Source organism: Euprymna scolopes, chromosome 46, assembly GCF_053919585.1.
Source record: "Euprymna scolopes isolate OS-2025 chromosome 46, ASM5391958v1, whole genome shotgun sequence".
NCBI lineage: Eukaryota > Metazoa > Mollusca > Cephalopoda > Sepiida > Sepiolidae > Euprymna > Euprymna scolopes.
Window position 1 is genome coordinate 813,444 of NC_136527.1, and position 22,997 is coordinate 836,440.

The following is a 22,997-nucleotide window of genomic DNA, read 5'->3' on the forward strand; positions in this document are numbered from 1 at the left end:
GATAAAAAAAAATATAAAGAAAAAATAAAACGACTAGAGGATAAAAAATATAAAGAAAAAATAAAAAGACTAGAGGATAAAAAATATAAAGAAAAAATAAGACTAGAGGATAAAAAATATAAAGAAAAAATAAAAAGACTAGAGGATAAAAAATATATATAAAGAAAAAATAAAAAGACTAGAGGATAAAAAATATATATAAAGAAAAAATAAAAAGACTAGAGGATAAAAAATATATATAAAGAAAAAATAAAAAGACTAGAGGATAAAAAATATATATAAAGAAAAAATAAAAAGACTAGAGGATAAAAAATATAAAGAAAAAATAAAAAGACTAGAGGATAAAAAATATAAAGAAAAAATAAAAAGACTAGAGGATAAAAAATATAAAGAAAAAATAAAAAGACTAGAGGATAAAAAATATAAAGAAAAAATGAAAAGACTAGAGGATAAAAAATATAAAGAAAAAATAAAAAGACTAGAGGATAAAAAAAAATATAAAGAAAAAATAAAAAGACTAGAGGATAAAAAAAAATATAAAGAAAAAATAAAAAGACTAGAGGATAAAAAAAAATTTAAAGAAAAAATAAAAAGACTAGAGGATAAAAAATATAAAGAAAAAATGAAAAGACTAGAGGATAAAAAATATAAAGAAAAAATAAAAAGACTAGAGGATAAAAAAAAATATAAAGAAAAAATAAAAAGACTAGAGGATAAAAAATATAAAGAAAAAATAAAAAGACTAGAGGATAAAAAATATAAAGAAAAAATAAGACTAGAGGATAAAAAATATAAAGAAAAAATAAAAAGACTAGAGGATAAAAAATATATATAAAGAAAAAATAAAAAGACTAGAGGATAAAAAATATATATAAAGAAAAAATAAAAAGACTAGAGGATAAAAAATATATATAAAGAAAAAATAAAAAGACTAGAGGATAAAAAATATATATAAAGAAAAAATAAAAAGACTAGAGGATAAAAAATATAAAGAAAAAATAAAAAGACTAGAGGATAAAAAATATAAAGAAAAAATAAAAAGACTAGAGGATAAAAAATATAAAGAAAAAATAAAAAGACTAGAGGATAAAAAATATAAAGAAAAAATAAAAAGACTAGAGGATAAAAAATAAAGAAAAAATAAAAAGACTAGAGGATAAAAAATATAAAGAAAAAATAAAAAGACTAGAGGATAAAAAATATAAAGAAAAAATAAAAAGACTAGAGGATAAAAAATATAAAGAAAAAATAAAAAGACTAGAGGATAAAAAATATAAAGAAAAAATAAAAAGACTAGAGGATAAAAAATATAAAGAAAAAATAAAAAGACTAGAGGATAAAAAATATAAAGAAAAAATAAAAAGACTAGAGGATAAAAAATATAAAGAAAAAATAAAAAGACTAGAGGATAAAAAATATAAAGAAAAAATAAAAAGACTAGAGGATAAAAAATATAAAGAAAAAATAAAAAGACTAGAGGATAAAAAATATAAAGAAAAAATAAAAAGACTAGAGGATAAAAAATATAAAGAAAAAATAAAAAGACTAGAGGATAAAAAATATAAAGAAAAAATAAAAAGACTAGAGGATAAAAAATAAAGAAAAAATAAAAAGACTAGAGGATAAAAAATATAAAGAAAAAATAAAAAGACTAGAGGATAAAAAATATAAAGAAAAAATAAAAAGACTAGAGGATAAAAAATATAAAGAAAAAATAAAAAGACTAGAGGATAAAAAATATAAAGAAAAAATAAAAAGACTAGAGGATAAAAAATATAAAGAAAAAATAAAAAGACTAGAGGATAAAAAATATAAAGAAAAAATAAAAAGACTAGAGGATAAAAAATATAAAGAAACAATAAAAAGACTAGAGGATAAAAAATATAAAGAAAAAATAAAAAGACTAGAGGATAAAAAATAAAGAAAAAATAAAAAGACTAGAGGATAAAAAATAAAGAAAAAATAAAAAGACTAGAGGATAAAAAATATAAAGAAAAAATAAAAAGACTAGAGGATAAAAAATATAAAGAAAAAATAAAAAGACTAGAGGATAAAAAATATAAAGAAAAAATAAAAAGACTAGAGGATAAAAAATAAAGAAAAAATAAAAAGACTAGAGGATAAAAAATAAAGAAAAAATAAAAAGACTAGAGGATAAAAAATATAAAGAAAAAATAAAAAGACTAGAGGATAAAAAATATATATAAAGAAAAAATAAAAAGACTAGAGGATAAAAAATATAAAGAAAAAATAAAAAGACTAGAGGATAAAAAATATAAAGAAAAAATAAAAAGACTAGAGGATAAAAAATATAAAGAAAAAATAAAAAGACTAGAGGATAAAAAAAAATATAAAGAAAAAATAAAAAGACTAGAGGATAAAAAATATAAAGAAAAAATAAAAAGACTAGAGGATAAAAAATAAAGAAAAAATAAAAAGACTAGAGGATAAAAAATATAAAGAAAAAATAAAAAGACTAGAGGATAAAAAATATAAAGAAAAAATAAAAAGACTAGAGGATAAAAAATATAAAGAAAAAATAAAAAGACTAGAGGATAAAAAATATAAAGAAAAAATAAAAAGACTAGAGGATAAAAAATATAAAGAAAAAATAAGACTAGAGGATAAAAAATATAAAGAAAAAATAAAAAGACTAGAGGATAAAAAATATATATAAAGAAAAAATAAAAAGACTAGAGGATAAAAAATATATATAAAGAAAAAATAAAAAGACTAGAGGATAAAAAATATATATAAAGAAAAAATAAAAAGACTAGAGGATAAAAAATATATATAAAGAAAAAATAAAAAGACTAGAGGATAAAAAATATAAAGAAAAAATAAAAAGACTAGAGGATAAAAAATATAAAGAAAAAATAAAAAGACTAGAGGATAAAAAATATAAAGAAAAAATAAAAAGACTAGAGGATAAAAAATATAAAGGAAAAATAAAAAGACTAGAGGATAAAAAATAAAGAAAAAATAAAAAGACTAGAGGATAAAAAATATAAAGAAAAAATAAAAAGACTAGAGGATAAAAAATATAAAGAAAAAATAAAAAGACTAGAGGATAAAAAATATAAAGAAAAAATAAAAAGACTAGAGGATAAAAAATATAAAGAAAAAATAAAAAGACTAGAGGATAAAAAATATAAAGAAAAAATAAAAAGACTAGAGGATAAAAAATATAAAGAAAAAATAAAAAGACTAGAGGATAAAAAATATAAAGAAAAAATAAAAACACTAGAGGATAAAAAATATAAAGAAAAAATAAAAAGACTAGAGGATAAAAAATATAAAGAAAAAATAAAAAGACTAGAGGATAAAAAATATAAAGAAAAAATAAAAAGACTAGAGGATAAAAAATATAAAGAAAAAATAAAAAGACTAGAGGATAAAAAATATAAAGAAAAAATAAAAAGACTAGAGGATAAAAAATAAAGAAAAAATAAAAAGACTAGAGGATAAAAAATATAAAGAAAAAATAAAAAGACTAGAGGATAAAAAATATAAAGAAAAAATAAAAAGACTAGAGGATAAAAAATATAAAGAAAAAATAAAAAGACTAGAGGATAAAAAATATAAAGAAAAAATAAAAAGACTAGAGGATAAAAAATATAAAGAAAAAATAAAAAGACTAGAGGATAAAAAATATAAAGAAAAAATAAAAAGACTAGAGGATAAAAAATATAAAGAAAAAATAAAAAGACTAGAGGATAAAAAATATAAAGAAAAAATAAAAAGACTAGAGGATAAAAAATAAAGAAAAAATAAAAAGACTAGAGGATAAAAAATATAAAGAAAAAATAAAAAGACTAGAGGATAAAAAATATAAAGAAAAAATAAAAAGACTAGAGGATAAAAAATATAAAGAAAAAATAAAAAGACTAGAGGATAAAAAATAAAGAAAAAATAAAAAGACTAGAGGATAAAAAATAAAGAAAAAATAAAAAGACTAGAGGATAAAAAATATAAAGAAAAAATAAAAAGACTAGAGGATAAAAAATATATATAAAGAAAAAATAAAAAGACTAGAGGATAAAAAATATAAAGAAAAAATAAAAAGACTAGAGGATAAAAAATATAAAGAAAAAATAAAAAGACTAGAGGATAAAAAATATAAAGAAAAAATAAAAAGACTAGAGGATAAAAAAAAATATAAAGAAAAAATAAAAAGACTAGAGGATAAAAAATATAAAGAAAAAATAAAAAGACTAGAGGATAAAAAATATAAAGAAAAAATAAAAAGACTAGAGGATAAAAAATATAAAGAAAAAATAAAAAGACTAGAGGATAAAAAATAAAGAAAAAATAAAAAGACTAGAGGATAAAAAATATAAAGAAAAAATAAAAAGACTAGAGGATAAAAAATATAAAGAAAAAATAAAAAGACTAGAGGATAAAAAATATAAAGAAAAAATAAAAAGACTAGAGGATAAAAAATTTAAAGAAAAAATAAAAAGACTAGAGGATAAAAAATATAAATAAAAAATAAAAAGACTAGAGGATAAAAAATATAAAGAAAAAATAAAAAGACTAGAGGATAAAAAATATAAAGAAAAAATAAGACTAGAGGATAAAAAATATAAAGAAAAAATAAAAAGACTAGAGGATAAAAAATATATATAAAGAAAAAATAAAAAGACTAGAGGATAAAAAATATATATAAAGAAAAAATAAAAAGACTAGAGGATAAAAAATATATATAAAGAAAAAATAAAAAGACTAGAGGATAAAAAATATATATAAAGAAAAAATAAAAAGACTAGAGGATAAAAAATATAAAGAAAAAATAAAAAGACTAGAGGATAAAAAATATAAAGAAAAAATAAAAAGACTAGAGGATAAAAAATATAAAGAAAAAATAAAAAGACTAGAGGATAAAAAATATAAAGAAAAAATAAAAAGACTAGAGGATAAAAAATAAAGAAAAAATAAAAAGACTAGAGGATAAAAAATATAAAGAAAAAATAAAAAGACTAGAGGATAAAAAATATAAAGAAAAAATAAAAAGACTAGAGGATAAAAAATATAAAGAAAAAATAAAAAGACTAGAGGATAAAAAATATAAAGAAAAAATAAAAAGACTAGAGGATAAAAAATATAAAGAAAAAATAAAAAGACTAGAGGATAAAAAATATAAAGAAAAAATAAAAAGACTAGAGGATAAAAAATATAAAGAAAAAATAAAAAGACTAGAGGATAAAAAATATAAAGAAAAAATAAAAAGACTAGAGGATAAAAAATATAAAGAAAAAATAAAAAGACTAGAGGATAAAAAATATAAAGAAAAAATAAAAAGACTAGAGGATAAAAAATATAAAGAAAAAATAAAAAGACTAGAGGATAAAAAATATAAAGAAAAAATAAAAAGACTAGAGGATAAAAAATAAAGAAAAAATAAAAAGACTAGAGGATAAAAAATATAAAGAAAAAATAAAAAGACTAGAGGATAAAAAATATAAAGAAAAAATAAAAAGACTAGAGGATAAAAAATATAAAGAAAAAATAAAAAGACTAGAGGATAAAAAATATAAAGAAAAAATAAAAAGACTAGAGGATAAAAAATATAAAGAAAAAATAAAAAGACTAGAGGATAAAAAATATAAAGAAAAAATAAAAAGACTAGAGGATAAAAAATATAAAGTAAAAATAAAAAGACTAGAGGATAAAAAATATAAAGAAAAAATAAAAAGACTAGAGGATAAAAAATAAAGAAAAAATAAAAAGACTAGAGGATAAAAAATATAAAGAAAAAATAAAAAGACTAGAGGATAAAAAATATAAAGAAAAAATAAAAAGACTAGAGGATAAAAAATATAAAGAAAAAATAAAAAGACTAGAGGATAAAAAATAAAGAAAAAATAAAAAGACTAGAGGATAAAAAATAAAGAAAAAATAAAAAGACTAGAGGATAAAAAATATAAAGAAAAAATAAAAAGACTAGAGGATAAAAAATATATATAAAGAAAAAATAAAAAGACTAGAGGATAAAAAATATAAAGAAAAAATAAAAAGACTAGAGGATAAAAAATATAAAGAAAAAATAAAAAGACTAGAGGATAAAAAATATAAAGAAAAAATAAAAAGACTAGAGGATAAAAAAAATATAAAGAAAAAATAAAAAGACTAGAGGATAAAAAATATAAAGAAAAAATAAAAAGACTAGAGGATAAAAAATAAAGAAAAAATAAAAAGACTAGAGGATAAAAAATATAAAGAAAAAATAAAAAGACTAGAGGATAAAAAATATAAAGAAAAAATAAAAAGACTAGAGGATAAAAAATATAAAGAAAAAATAAAAAGACTAGAGGATAAAAAATATAAAGAAAAAATAAAAAGACTAGAGGATAAAAAATATAAAGAAAAAATAAAAAGACTAGAGGATAAAAAATATAAAGAAAAAATAAGACTAGAGGATAAAAAATATAAAGAAAAAATAAAAAGACTAGAGGATAAAAAATATATATAAAGAAAAAATAAAAAGACTAGAGGATAAAAAATATATATAAAGAAAAAATAAAAAGACTAGAGGATAAAAAATATATATAAAGAAAAAATAAAAAGACTAGAGGATAAAAAATATATATAAAGAAAAAATAAAAAGACTAGAGGATAAAAAATATAAAGAAAAAATAAAAAGACTAGAGGATAAAAAATATAAAGAAAAAATAAAAAGACTAGAGGATAAAAAATATAAAGAAAAAATAAAAAGACTAGAGGATAAAAAATATAAAGGAAAAATAAAAAGACTAGAGGATAAAAAATAAAGAAAAAATAAAAAGACTAGAGGATAAAAAATATAAAGAAAAAATAAAAAGACTAGAGGATAAAAAATATAAAGAAAAAATAAAAAGACTAGAGGATAAAAAATATAAAGAAAAAATAAAAAGACTAGAGGATAAAAAATATAAAGAAAAAATAAAAAGACTAGAGGATAAAAAATATAAAGAAAAAATAAAAAGACTAGAGGATAAAAAATATAAAGAAAAAATAAAAAGACTAGAGGATAAAAAATATAAAGAAAAAATAAAAAGACTAGAGGATAAAAAATATAAAGAAAAAATAAAAAGACTAGAGGATAAAAAATATAAAGAAAAAATAAAAAGACTAGAGGATAAAAAATATAAAGAAAAAATAAAAAGACTAGAGGATAAAAAATATAAAGAAAAAATAAAAAGACTAGAGGATAAAAAATATAAAGAAAAAATAAAAAGACTAGAGGATAAAAAATATAAAGAAAAAATAAAAAGACTAGAGGATAAAAAATAAAGAAAAAATAAAAAGACTAGAGGATAAAAAATATAAAGAAAAAATAAAAAGACTAGAGGATAAAAAATATAAAGAAAAAATAAAAAGACTAGAGGATAAAAAATATAAAGAAAAAATAAAAAGACTAGAGGATAAAAAATATAAAGAAAAAATAAAAAGACTAGAGGATAAAAAATATAAAGAAAAAATAAAAAGACTAGAGGATAAAAAAAAATATAAAGAAAAAATAAAAAGACTAGAGGATAAAAAATATAAAGAAAAAATAAAAAGACTAGAGGATAAAAAATATAAAGAAAAAATAAAAAGACTAGAGGATAAAAAATATAAAGAAAAAATAAAAAGACTAGAGGATAAAAAATAAAGAAAAAATAAAAAGACTAGAGGATAAAAAATATAAAGAAAAAATAAAAAGACTAGAGGATAAAAAATATAAAGAAAAAATAAAAAGACTAGAGGATAAAAAATATAAAGAAAAAATAAAAAGACTAGAGGATAAAAAATTTAAAGAAAAAATAAAAAGACTAGAGGATAAAAAATATAAAGAAAAAATAAAAAGACTAGAGGATAAAAAATATAAAGAAAAAATAAAAAGACTAGAGGATAAAAAATATAAAGAAAAAATAAAAAGACTAGAGGATAAAAAATATAAAGAAAAAATAAAAAGACTAGAGGATAAAAAATAAAGAAAAAATAAAAAGACTAGAGGATAAAAAATATAAAGAAAAAATAAAAAGACTAGAGGATAAAAAATATAAAGAAAAAATAAAAAGACTTGAGGATAAAAAATATAAAGAAAAAATAAAAAGACTAGAGGATAAAAAATAAAGAAAAAATAAAAAGACTAGAGGATAAAAAATATAAAGAAAAAATAAAAAGACTAGAGGATAAAAAATATAAAGAAAAAATAAAAAGACTAGAGGATAAAAAATTTAAAGAAAAAATATAAAGACTAGAGGATAAAAAATATAAAGAAAAAATAAAAAGACTAGAGGATAAAAAATATAAAGAAAAAATAAAAAGACTAGAGGATAAAAAATATAAAGAAAAAATAAAAAGACTAGAGGATAAAAAATATAAAGAAAAAATAAAAAGACTAGAGGATAAAAAATATAAAGAAAAAATAAAAAGACTAGAGGATAAAAAATAAAGAAAAAATAAAAAGACTAGAGGATAAAAAATATAAAGAAAAAATAAAAAGACTAGAGGATAAAAAATATAAAGAAAAAATAAAAAGACTAGAGGATAAAAAATATAAAGAAAAAATAAAAAGACTAGAGGATAAAAAATAAAGAAAAAATAAAAAGACTAGAGGATAAAAAATATAAAGAAAAAATAAAAAGACTAGAGGATAAAAAATATAAAGAAAAAATAAAAAGACTAGAGGATAAAAAATATAAATAAAAAATATAAAGACTAGAGGATAAAAAATATAAAGAAAAAATAAAAAGACTAGAGGATAAAAAATATAAAGAAAAAATAAAAAGACTAGAGGATAAAAAATATAAAGAAAAAATAAAAAGACTAGAGGATAAAAAATATAAAGAAAAAATAAAAAGACTAGAGGATAAAAAATAAAGAAAAAATAAAAAGACTAGAGGATAAAAAATATAAAGAAAAAATAAAAAGACTAGAGGATAAAAAATATAAAGAAAAAATAAAAAGACTAGAGGATAAAAAATATAAAGAAAAAATAAAAAGACTAGAGGATAAAAAATATAAAGAAAAAATAAAAAGACTAGAGGATAAAAAATATAAAGAAAAAATAAAAAGACTAGAGGATAAAAAATATAAAGAAAAAATAAAAAGACTAGAGGATAAAAAATAAAGAAAAAATAAAAAGACTAGAGGATAAAAAATATAAATAAAAAATATAAAGACTAGAGGATAAAAAATATAAAGAAAAAAGAAAAAGACTAGAGGATAAAAAATATATATAAAGAAAAAATAAAAAGACTAGAGGATAAAAAATATAAATAAAAAATAAAAAGACTAGAGGATAAAAAATATAAAGAAAAAATAAAAAGACTAGAGGATAAAAAATATAAAGAAAAAATAAAAAGACTAGAGGATAAAAAATATAAAGAAAAAATAAAAAGACTAGAGGATAAAAAATATAAAGAAAAAATAAAAAGACTAGAGGATAAAAAATATATATAAAGAAAAAATAAAAAGACTAGAGGATAAAAAATTTATATAAAGAAAAAATGAAAAGACTAGAGGATAAAAAATATAAAGAAAAAATAAAAAGACTAGAGGATAAAAAATATATATAAAGAAAAAATGAAAAGACTAGAGGATAAAAAATATAAAGAAAAAATAAAAAGATATGCCAAACATTGAAAAAGGAAAACATACAGAATAAAACGATAAAATTGTTGTACTAGAAAAGATGACATGATTCCATTTCCGTTTGATGAAAGCCGGTTTTCTTTTTTCTTTTGTTGCAAACCATCTACTAGTTGGTCAGTTGTGTACGAATCACAAGAGCGATAGGAGCCTTCTATCATGTTTGGCAGTAACACAATATTCAACGAGCAAGATCGGAGATGTGCCACTGTACAACTCATGCTCTCTACCGATCCACGTTATGACCAACAGGACCATTGCCCGCACTCTCAAAAAATTTAAATTAGGATTATGAAGATGGAAAGATTGCCATTTGAATGATGAAGAATATCAGGAGAGGATTGAAAATGATGAATGGAACGAACAAGTTTGATTTAAAGTTCCAAATTTTTTTTGATGATTGTGTATATTACTTGTTTTCATCGGACGATTATTCTCATCTTCAGTGTTATTTGTGCAACGTTTCAGTCGTATTAGTCTTCGACCGTATTATTTCATTTTTTTTTTTTTTTTACATAGGCATCACCACTTATCAAGGCCAAGAGGCCACTGGAGGATATAGCAATCGTTAATAATGGAAATTCAGTAGTCAATTGGACAATATAGTAATCGTTAATAATGGAAATTCGGTAAATTTTTTAACTTAAGTGGAACGACTCATCAATAACTTGTTTACGTTGGACTTGAAGACAACCATATTGTAGTCAGCTGGAAAGCAGGAAAACGAAAGACAATTCCACAGGCGTGCAGTTCTAAGAAAGAAACTTTGTTCATGGAATCTACGTTTAGGTTTAGGCACAGATAAAGAGTGGGGGGGGGGAATTATTGATAGTGTTTTCAGCTAGACGAGTGTTTCTTGTGAAAGTTTGACGAGGGGAGACCATAGATTGAAGCTCAGTTGAGCACTTGCCATGAAAATAATGATAAAGCAGAGACAAACTCGCAACATCTCTTCTGTGAGAAAGAGGTTGCAGAGAAGAGAAAAGGACATCTCCTACAAGGCTACAAAGTCTATTTTGAACTCTATCAAGGCAGGACAAGTCCTTTTTAGCAGCTCCTGCCCAGATGTGGCAACAATACTCCATCCTTGAACGTACCTGACTCTTATATAGATAGAGAATTGCATTAGCAATGAGATATCTACTAGATCAATAGAAGGATCCCACCATTTTTCCAGCAGCCTTGGCAACAGATTTGATGTACGTGTTCCATTTAAGATGAGGAGTAACGGTCAAGCCCAGAAGCTTGTCAAAATATGAGGCCTCCTCAAGACAAGAGCCATTCATTTCAATTGATGCCTGATGGGGATCAGAAAGTTGATGATGTAAAGATAGGAGCTGGGTTTTAGATGCATTAAAAGTAACCAGCCACTCCTTTCCCCATTGTACCATGTGCTCAAGATCAGAGGAGAGAGAATCGGAGAGAACTTGGTCGTTTACGGTCTTAGATGTGCTCCCATATAGATGGTAGTGTCATCAGCATAAATGTCTATGAATGATGTAAGGATGTGATTTGGAAGATCATTGATGTAGATCAGGAAGAGAGTTGGGCTCAGGATGGACCACTGAGGGACTCCAGCATTAATACTGTAAGTTTCTGATTTTTGCCCATCAACTACTACTTTTATGAACCTATCAGAGAGAAATGATTTAATAATTAAGTCATTTCCAGCTATCAAACAATAATCTGAGGACAGTCCAAAACACAAATGATGAGAACAATAGTCCGATCAATACAAGTAATATAAACAATCACATCTGGGCAGGAGCTGCTAAAAACAACCTATCCTGCCTTGACAGAGTACAAAATAGACTTTATGGCTTAGTGGGGGATGCCCTTTTCTTTTCCCTGCAACCTCTCTCCTACAGAAGAGACGTTGCGAGCCTATCTTTGTTTTATCGTTATTTCCATGGCAAGTGCTCGTCTGAGCTCCATTCTCTGGTCCCCCCTCGCCAATCTTTTTCAAAAAACACCCGACTAGCTGAAACCACTGTCAAAAATTTTCCCCACTCCTTATCTGTGCCTAAATCAAAACGTGGATTCCATGAACAAAGCTTCTTTCTTAGAACTGCACACCTGTGGAACTCTGTTCCGCTTGCCTGTTTTCCTCCTGACTTCAACCTGGATGTCTTCAAATCCAACACAAATTCCTGATGAACCGCCCCTTTAAGTAATGACACCTTATCAATTCTCCAATACTATTGCTACACTATCCCATTGATTACTGTACACACAATAACCCTTATCCCTGAGTGGCCATTGGGCCTTGATAAGTGGTGAACTCCATGTAAAAAAAAAAAAATCAGAAAATAAAATATGCATCAAGTGCGCTTGAAAGCAAAATCACAACGTAATATTAGGAAAATAGACAAATATTTTACTTGTTTGAAATTTATCACAAATATATTTTAGAGGTATACTCCATCTTCAGTATGTTGTTTTGTTTCTTTTTTTCTTCTTCCTTGCCATGTTGTGAATTTGGAGGAAGAAGTTTGTAAAGAGCTGCGCGTTGTTTCTAGCGGTTGTATTTTGAAATGTTTGAACTGTGCGTGGGCAACGTGAGAATAACGTCAAAGAATGAGAGTTCAAATAGAAACGTTTTAATTTGAATAAAATAAAATATGCATCAAGTGCGCTTCAAAACCAAATCATAACGTAATATTAGGAAAACAAACAAATATTTTACTTGTTTGAAATTTATCACAAATATATTTCCATCCATTCAGTCGAACAATTAATTTTTGATTGTAAATTTCAACATAGTTTTAATTTTCTTTCTCTTATAATAAGCTCTACTCTCTATTGCGTATTGAGCTTTTTTATTTTTTTCGATTGGGATTAAATTATCTATATATAAACACTGGTATTTATATTAGACTAGCGTTACCCTGGTGTTTGGAGGTGTGTGTGTGTTTTTGGGTAAATGAAAAGGAAAATCATTGGCTGAGTGTATCGGGTGTTTGTTTTAAAAAAAAACAAAAAACGAAGCTTTTACTATAATAAAGTATGAAAAAAAAAAAGTTTTAAGAAGTTGTGAGGCGACCGATCCGTTCTCGGAAAAAAGCCTTTCTTGGACATGTGTATCAGGTAACTACTTTTGATTTCTTTTTCTATGATATTTTGTTGTATAATTTTATTTCTTTTAGAAACACCAAGAAGTTTTTCGGATCAACTTTGTTAAAAAATGTCTTTCAAATTGTTTCCTTGATGGTATTTTATTCATGTTTGATTGAAATCTATGCAGTTGGTTATACGTTTCACTGTGTAGCATTCTTGACATGGGATACAGCTTGGTGCGTCTTTGGGTGGCAGCAATATGTCCAATTTGCTGCTATCAATTCTTTTTGTGTTCTTGTCATTTTCCTGTTGGAGATTTTAACTTCTGCCCATTCTTTGAGGACGGGTTAAATGCGGTAAAGGTTATTGTTTTTGCAAAAGTTACATAACTCTTGCCGGTACTTGTACAGTTTAATAAAGACTTTTTTTTTTTACACAGTGGTCACCACTTATCAAGGCCCGGAACCCACTCAGGGATAAGGGTTATTGCAAGTACATTACGTTAGTGTGGAGATTTGATGAAGTGTTTACTTAAGGGTGCGGTTCGTTAGGAATTTGTTAACATTGGACTTGAACACATCCAAGTTGTAGGTGGGAAGCAGGCAGACGGAACAGAGTTCCACAGGTGTGCAGTTCCAAGAAAGAAGCTTTGTTCATGGAATCATTAAAAAATGAAAATATTGAGAAAAAAAAAAAAGTTATATTGTCTGTATTCGTTATGGAATGAAGTTCTCCGAAAAAAAAAAAAAAAATCACTTAATTTGATCAAGTAGTTTTTTATTTTTACAACAAGAAAAAAGCAATTTGTTATGATACCGAGAAAAAAAACGTCATGTTTGGATTTTTAAGAAGAAAAGCTAGTATTAAAGATGGAGAGGGAGTGCCGGCACTTTAAACTGAATTATCTCCCCGTGGCGTGTTCAAAAAATTCCAAGATGGTTACCTTTCAACGCACTGTCATGAAAATGTGTTTTTTCCGTGGTAAAAAAAAAAAAACTACTCGATCAAATTAAATGAAATTTTTTTTTTCCGGAGTCCGTGTTGGGTATTGTTATGTCCCGTGTGTTCATTTTGAGTGATCCGTAATCAGCTTTTTTGTTTCCTTTTAGTCCGACAAGGCTTTGCATCCAGCAAAAGGTAACGTGTCTGTTTCATCGAATAAAGTTGATTTTTTTCTAGCGATGTTAGCATTGATAAAGAGTTCGTGAGTGTGACACAATTGTTACGGTTGCGTTTAAGGATAAGTTGATGGGGGGGGGTGTCATGTGAATAAGTACCGATCGATTTACTTACATCTATCAGGTCAAGTATGGCCTCGTTCTTGCAGTTGGGATCCTGAAGCAATGAATGCAGTTTAGCCTGTAAACTATTTAATTTTGATTCGGCACTAGATGTTTCGGCGTCAAAAAGAAATTTGAGTTTCTGAAAAAAAATAAAAATAAAAGAATTATATAAAAATTGGAAAAAAATTGTGTTTAGTGTTTAAAAATTAAATGACCATCTAATCTATAAAACTCACTATGTCTGTCTGTCTGTCTCGATATTTTCAACCTCCACCTCCTCTGAATTTTTATTCAATTTCACCCCAAAACAAGGCACAGTGCCACTTTGAAGTAGGGAGCTACTATCGGGGACATAATTTGCAGAGGTATTATGAAGGGAGATGAGTAGCAAGATGTTTGTTCACATTACACTTGAACTTCTGCATGTCAGTACAGTTGGGAAAGCAGAATCGCGGAAGGGAGTTCTAAAGTCTAGCAGTTCTGGGAAAGAAACTATTGGAGTAGAAGACCTAGGGATCTCTCCTGTGAAGGAGGTGGGGTTAGGGTTAGGGTTGGGTTAGGGTTAGGGTTGGGTTAGGGTGTGAAGGAGGTGGGGGGTTAGCTGCTTGTCGGGCTTAACGGAGATATTTCGTTGATGGAACAGAAGCTGAAGCCTAGATGACAGTTTAGGACCTATCAGGTTAGTGACTCTTTTAAACCCTGTCCAGGAGTGAGAGACAAGCAGCAGATGCACCAGCCCAAATGCGACAACAGTACTCCATACATGGGCGAATGGTGGCCTTATAGAGGTATAGGATACTTTCAAGCACAAGTAGTTTTCTAGTACGGTAGAGAGATCCCACCTTCTTCACAGCAGCCTTGGCAATGCTCTCAATGTATCTATTTCAGTTCATGTTCCCAGTAAACGATAGGCGGAGTAGTTTAACCTATTGTTAAAATTTCACACAAAGGAAAACAAAACGCAGATTTCAAAAAGAGGAATTACCTCGTGTTCAGCTACAAATTTTGCAGCATCAATTTCAGTAAAGTCGGACAATTTCAAGTTGGCTGCGGACCAAAATTCGATCACTTTTTCTTCTCCCTGTGCATAAAAAAAAAAAGAATGGTAAAAAAGCGTTGACTTGTTTTGCTTAAACAACCAAAAGATAACAAGCAATGCTGGAAAAAAAAAAAAAAAAATCGAAGAAAAAAAAAGGAAAAAAACAAGACAAAAAACAAAAAAAGGAAAAAAACAAGACAAAAAACAAAAAAAGGAAAAAAACAAGACAAAAAACAAAAAAAGGAAAAAAACAAGACAAAAAACAAAAAAAGGAAAAAAACAAGACAAAAAACAAAAAAAGGAAAAAAACAAGACAAAAAACAAAAAAAGGAAAAAAACAAGACAAAAAACAAAAAAAGGAAAAAAACAAGACAAAAAACAAAAAAAGGAAAAAAAACAAGACAAAAAACAAAAAAAGGAAAAAAACAAGACAAAAACAAAAGGAAAAAAAACAAGACAAAAAACAAAAAAGGAAAAAAAACAAGACAAAAAACAAAAAAGGAAAAAAAACAAGACAAAAAACAAAAAGAGACAAAAAACAAAGAAAAAAAAACAGACAAAAAACAAAGAAAAAAAAGACAAAAAACAAAGAAAAAAACGAGACAAAAAACAAAAAAAAACAGACAAAAAACAAAGAAAAAAACGAGACAAAGAAAAAAAGACAAAAACAAGGAAAAAAACAAAACAAAAAAGACAAAAACAAAAACGACAAAAACAAAAAAGAAAAACAAGAAAAAAGAAAAAAGACAAAAAAGACAAAAAACAAAAAAAAAAAAGAAACTTGCATAATAATTTGAACCAGATATAACTTTAACTTATAGTCTTGCAGGGGGTATCCTTTGTCTTTAGAGACTAAATGTAGACATTGATTATGCTTGATGCAACCAAACCAGAGGAGATGCTTCTCATGTAATGCTATATAAGTCAGGAGGGGGATTTTGAGTTTTCCGCAAAGGACATGACATGCTCTGTCACTTTTGCAAATAAAAAAACTGCATTTCCTGTGACTACTATGTAAACAAAAATCTCTAAGTGAAGGGCATCATATTGTTTCTTGATAGCTGGCTATCATAATTATGATTTTTGATAATAATTGTACTGATTTCGATGTTTTACTTGAAATAAATGTTTATACAATCGTCTTGCATCATAATTTAGTTCATTTGTAAATCAATTTTGATATTTTACTCCAAGTAACATTTTGGAATCAAAATTTTTATAGATCTTTGTATAACTAGCTCGACTATATACCATAGAAAACGCAGGGAGCTTACACTAATAGGTTACAAAAAAAAAAAAAAAATCCTATTGCATAATAATTTAGTGCACTTGTAAATCAATTTTTTTTTAAATATTTTACTCCAGATAAGATTTTGGAATCAAAATTTTTTATACAGACTTTTGTATAATTAGCTCGACAATATACCATAGAAAACACAGGGAGTGTATACTTAATAGATAATTTTATGTACAGATCTTTGTATAACTAGTCTGACAATATACGATAGAAAACGCAGGGAGCTTACACTAATAAGTTACGGGGGAAAAAAAAAAAAAAAACGACTTGCATAATAATTTGGTTTGCATTGTATATACACATCTAATCTTGACTATAAATGCAAGAAAAACTGAGAAATCCGACACAGACAGGTATTTTTGCTAATGTGTAATGCTGAGATCGAGAGATGAATTCTCAGAGCGAACTGCTTACCATTGTGCCGACCAATTTGGTAAGAAGGGCAGCGATAAAATTACAACCCATTCTAGATTCCTCCAAAGGTTCTTCCGAAGGTTCCTCAACTTCCGTTTTCACAACCTCTGTCAGGTAATTCCAGGGTAATCCCTTCTCTTCCAGAACAGGTGAGATTAGCTCAGCCAGGTAGATCCAGATTTTCGGAATATCAATTTCCAAATCGTCTGCATGTTTCATCACGCTTTTAAGGCTGCAATGACAAGAACAAAAAACAAACAAACAAAAAAAGACTGAGTTAAAATGTTTGTGCTAAGTTTTTTATTAAATCATCATACAATCCCTTTTTTTTTTTTTTTTTTTTACATGCAGTTCATCACTTATCAAGGCCCAATGGCCACTCAGGGATAAGGGTTATTGTGTGTACAGTAATCAAAGGGATAGTGTAGCAATAATATTGGAGAATTGGTAAGGTGTCATTACTTAGGGGGGGTGCGGTTCATCAGGAATTTGTTCGTGTTGGACTTGAAGACATCCAGGTTGAAGTCGGGAGGGAAACAGGCAAGCGGAACAGAGTTCCACAGGTGTGCAGTTTTAAGAAAGAAGCTTTGTTCATGGTATCTACGTTTTGCTTTAGGCACAGATAGGGAGTGGGGAAAATTATTGACGGTGGTTTCAGCTAGTCGGGTGTTTTTTGAGAAAGATTGGCGAGGGGGCACCAGAGAATGGAGCTCAGACAAGCATTTGCCATGGAAATAACGATAGAACAATGACAGGCTCGCTACGTCTCTTCTGTGGGAAAGAGGTTGCAGGGTAGAGAAAAGGGCATCCCCACCAAGCCATGGAGTCTATTTTGTACTCTGTCAAGGCAGGATAGGCTGTTTTTTGCAGCCCCCGCCCAGATGTGGCAGCAGTACTCCATCTTTGGACGTACTTGGCTCTTATATAGATAGAGAATTGCATCATTAGTGAGATATCTTCTGGAGCGGTAGAAGGATCCCACCATTTTCCCAGCGTCCTTGGCCACAAACTTGATGTTATGTGTTCCATTTCAGATCAGGTGTAAAGGTCAAACCCAGGAGCTTATCAAAACCTGGGGCCTCCCCTAGACGAGAGCCATCCATTTCAATTGATGCCAGATGGGGATCAGAGCGTTTATGATGTAGAGATAGGAGCTTGGTCTTAAATGCATTAAAGGTAACCAGCCACCTCTTTCCCCATTGTACCACGCGCTCAAGATCAGAGGAGAGAGAATCAGAGAGAACATCATCATTTACGGCCTTTGATGTGTGGCCATAGATAGTCGTGTCATCAGCATAGATGTCAACGAAAGATTTTAGTATTAGTTTTGGGAGATCATTGATGTAGATCAGGAAGAGAGTTAATGAAGATGACTAATCAAGTTCTCGGTGCTTTATACTACTGCATTGTAGCATTCCACGCTCAGTGTAGAAAGTTCCTCCACAAGTGGTGCATTTGTAGTTACCAGGGTTGTTGCCTTTGGTAATGTTTTTGCTCAGACATGGCCTTTATTTTTGCCTCTATTTTTCCTTTGTGAAGGCTACTGAGCCAGCAACTTCAGTCTGCTGCTAGCCTTTCCCAATTTTTTGTGTTTCAATCACCACATGTAAGAAAAGTCTGCAAATGCTTACATATTTACAATTATCAGCTAACTAGAGTGCTCTATTCTTTTATGAAGTGCTATGCAATTATGCTAAGTGAGAGCCAATGATCTCTCTTACCAGAGAGCTCAATCAATAGTCAGTGTTTTATCCTACAGTGTTGTAGCATTCCACGCTCAGTGTGGAAAGTTTCCCCCGCAAGTAGTGCATGGATAGTTACCAGGATTGTTGCCTTTGGTAATGTTTTTGTTCCAACATGGCCTTTATTTTTTATCTCTATTTCTGCCTTTCCTTTGTGAAGCCTACTACGCCAGCAACTTTGGCCGGCTGCTAACGCTTTCCAATATTTTTTGTTCATATTCATTGCCTTTGGGTGGCGCTTTATCACATTCTTAGAGCAGAGTTTCTGCCCACCAATATTTCTGTACCCATTTTTCAAATCTATATATATAAAAGCGAAAATGTATGTATGTGTGTTCGCCTCTTCTGTATGTCAACAAAAGGCTTTTTTCAGAAGCTGTCGTTCGCTTCACAACTTTTTAAAACTTTTTATATCACCAATATTTCTGTACCCATTTTTCTAATTCTCTATACAATAGAATTTTTGGGATGTATGTATGTATGTATGTATGTCTGTTCGCTTTTTCTGTATGTCAACAAAGGGCTTTTTTCAGAGAAGCGGTCGGTTGCTTCACAACTTTTTATATCACATATAAATCGTAATATCTCACAGTTAACAACGAAGATCACCTGTCTATTTAATGTGCTCGATTTCGGGAACATAAATATTCAATATTTGTCGCTCGCCGCATGTGGGTTAGTCTTTTTCCTATAACATCTTGGGGGGGGGGGGCGTTCAGCAGTAAATGAATACTATCCCGCAGTCAAACTTGACCTCATTAATTCATTAAAACGGGCACCTGCTAAATCCAAGTAATTAAATAAATTCAAACGTGTTTCCACTGTGAAAAATTTCCCCCACTCTTTATCTGTGTCTAAATCAAAACGTGGATTCCATGAACAAAGCTTCTTTCTTAGAACTGCACACCTGTGGAACTCTGTTCCGTCTGCTTGCTTTCCACCTGACTACAACTTGGATGTCTTCAAGTCCAACGTTAACAAATTCCTAATGAACCGCCCCCTTAAGTAAACACTTCATCAACTCTCCACACTAACGTAATGTACTTGCAATAACCCTTAACCCTGAGTGGCTTCCGGGCCTTGATAAGTGGTGATCACTGTGAAAAAAAAAAAAAAAAAAAAAAAAAACAACAAAGCATGTCGCGGTGGAGCAATGGCTAACGTCGCAGGTTTTTTTTTTTTTTTTTTCACAACTTTAATTTACAACTTTGCCTTAACGGTTCGAGTTCGATCCTCATATAACCCCCCCACACACCTCCAAACACCCAGGCAACGCCGGATACCCCTCGCTAGTTCTCTATACAATAGAATTTTTGGGATGCGATTGTTTTCCATTCTTGCCACATGTGCAGTTCATTGCAATTGTGTGATGGCGAGTAAGGCTTCTATGCTGTCCATGTTGGCTTTGTTGAGTATTTCAACGTTTGGTATAAGATTGTGCCATTTAATTTTTCATAACTTTTCATAGATGGCGCTGTTGTATTTCTCCCAACCTCTTTACGTGGTCCCTGTACGACGTGTATCGTTCTGCTGAATATAGGTAGAGCAGGTAACACCATTGCTTTATAAACTTTGAATTTTATTTCCTGTCTGATGCCGTTCCTTTTTCTCTAGTTTTCTGAACGAAGGACATGCACTTTGAATGCGGAAGCTTTTCTCCTTGTCTGCATGGCCATTGATAGTGTACTTTCAAGGTACTTAAAGCCTAGCATGGATAGTTACCAGGTTCTTGCCTTTGGTAACGTTTTTGCTCAGACATGGCCTTTATTTTTGCCTCTATCTCTGCCTTTCCTTTGTGAAGACTACTGAGCCAGCAACTTCAGTCTGCTGCTAGCCTTTCCCAATTTTTTGTGTTTCAATCACCACATGTAAGAAAAGTCTGCAAATGCTTACATATTTACCATTATCAGCTAACTAGAGTGCTCTATTCTTTTATGAAGTGCTATGCAATTATGCTAAGTGAGAGCCAATGATCTCCCTTACCAGAGAGCTCAATCAATAATGGTTCAGGAACAAAATTTGTTTAATTCATTCAGACAGTTTTTTTTTTTATTTTAGTTTTTTTTTTAATTAGTATAATTAAGTATTAGATTTAAACAGAAAAATAATCGACATCTGATACTGTGAGACCACACCCTCCCCCATTCTACAGTAATCGCCGATTCCAAACACTGTTTCCATGGCTTCTGTTCCATTTTTTCTTAATGACTACCCCGTGGGCGTGAACTAGCTAGCCCACGAGTATAAAAGATAAAACAATCCAAAACACAAACTTAACAAAAGACTACAACAATATATATATATATATATATATATATATATATATATATATTTTATAGTTTAGAAAGGTCTTAGTGGAAAATACAAAACTTATGCATATGGATTCAAATGTTAAAAGATTTAAAATACTGGAAGCACTATATAAAAAAAAAAAGTAAACTACCAAAAATAAACAAAGTAAATTTTTGAAAATAGTAACATTTTGAAGTGCCTGGGTATGTAACCATCCACTATATATATATATATATATATATATATATAATGTTTTATTTTTTTATCACCATTTTATCTGTTTGGTTTGACTCAGAGTGGTAGTACCTGTTAGGGTCCCAACTATGGGTTAAACAGAATCTGACTTAAAAAAAAAAAAAAAATACTCCATTAAAAATCGTTCCTCAAAATAATAAGATTCGGCATTAAATAACCTGAAAAAGGTTGATATGCCGTAAAACAAAAACAACCAACCAACCATCTATTTCTGCCTTTCCTTTGTGAAGCCTACTACGCCAGCAACTTTGGTCGACTGCCAGCTCTTCCGAATTTTTCATGTTTATGTTAATTGTCTTTAGGTGGCGCTTTATCACATTCTTGGAGCAGAGTTTCTGCCCACCAATATTTCTATACCCATTTTTTAATTTTCCATACAATAGGATTTTTGGGATGCGAACGTTTTCTATTCTTGCCACATGTCCAGTCCATCGCAGTTGTATGTGTGGTGGCAAGTACGGCTTCTATGCTGTCCATACTTCAACATTTTGTATAAGATCGTTCCATTGAATTTTCATAATTTTTCATAGGTGCCGCTGTTATACTGCTGCCAACTTCTTTATGTGATCCCTGTACAGTGCGTAGGTTTTTGCAGAATATAATAGAACAGGTAATACCACCGCTTTATAAACTTTGCATTTTATTTCTAGTCTAACGCCGTTCCTTGACCATAATCGTTTTTCTAGTTTTCCGAATGAAGCAAACGCACTCTAGATGCGGCAGCTTATCTCCTTGTCCGCACAGCCGCTGATATTATTAACAGTTATGCTTTTTTATTGAATAAGTTTGACTTTGTAACAATATGAAAGCCATTTCGTAACTATAACCGCATCAACTGCATCAGCTGTGTGAACGTTCAAAGAAAAGGGTTAATAAATGTGCAGTAGTCAATGGGAAAATAGAGAGAGATACAAGGATAGATAGATGGAGAGAGAGATACAAGGATAGATAGATGGAGAGAGAGATACAAGGATAGATAGATGGGAGAGAGATACAAGGATAGATAGATGGAGAGAGAGATACAAGGATAGATAGATGGAGAGAGAGATACAAGGATAGATAGATGGAGAGAGAGATACAAGGATAGATAGATGGAGAGAGAGATACAAGGATAGATAGATGGAGAGAGAGATACAAGGATAGATAGATGGAGAGAGAGATACAAGGATAGATAGATGGAGAGAGAGATACAAGGATAGATAGATGGAGAGAGAGATACAAGGATAGATAGATGGAGAGAGAGATACAAGGATAGATAGATGGAGAGAGAGATACAAGGATAGATAGATGGAGAGAGAGATACAAGGATAGATAGATGGAGAGAGAGAGAGATAGAGATATGAAGAGAGAGAGAGATAGAGATATGAGAGAGAGAGAGATAGAGATATGAAGAGAGAGAGAGATAGAGATATGAAGAGAGAGAGAGAGAGATATGAGAGAGAGAGAGAGAGAGAGATATGAAGAGAGAGAGAGAGAGATGAAGAGAGAGAGAGAGATAGAGAGAGAGAGAGAGATGAGAGAGAGAGAAGATGAAGAGAGAGAGATGAGAGAGAGAGAGAGAGATGATGAGAGAGAGAGAGAGAGAGAGAGAGAGATGAAGAGAGAGAGAGAGAGAGAGATGAAAGAGAGAGAGAGAGAGATGAAGAGAGAGAGAGAGAGAGATGAAGAGAGAGAGAGATGAGAGAGGAGAGAGAGAGATGAAGAGAGAGAGAGAGATGAGAGAGAGAGAGAGAGAGATGAAGAAGAGAGAGAGAGAGAGATGAAGAGAGAGAGGAGAGATGACGAGAGAGAGAGAGAGAGAGATGAAGAGAGAGATGAGAGATGAGAGAGATGAGAGAGAGAGAGAGATGAGAGAGAGAGAGATGAAGAGAGAGAGAGAGATGAAGAGAGAGAGAGATAGAGAGAGAGAAGAGATGAAGAGAGAGAGAGGAAGAGATGAGAGAGATGAGGAGAGAGAGAGATGAGGGAGAGAGAAGAGAGGATGAGAGAGAGAGATGAAG

At 28.5% G+C, this 22,997-nt stretch overlaps 1 protein-coding gene across 1 annotated transcript in view; it reads right to left on the reverse strand.

Annotated features, from left to right (window-relative positions):
* LOC145270881 (eukaryotic translation initiation factor 4 gamma 1-like) overlaps nt 1-22,997 on the reverse strand; it is a gene marked incomplete in the record, with an annotated part of 44,238 nt that overhangs the window by 10,185 nt on the left and 11,056 nt on the right. The window contains 3 exon segments of the mRNA XM_080126435.1: nt 13,969-14,097; nt 14,944-15,039; nt 16,709-16,940. Of these exon segments, the coding sequence (XP_079982561.1) occupies nt 13,969-14,097; nt 14,944-15,039; nt 16,709-16,940 (457 nt within the window).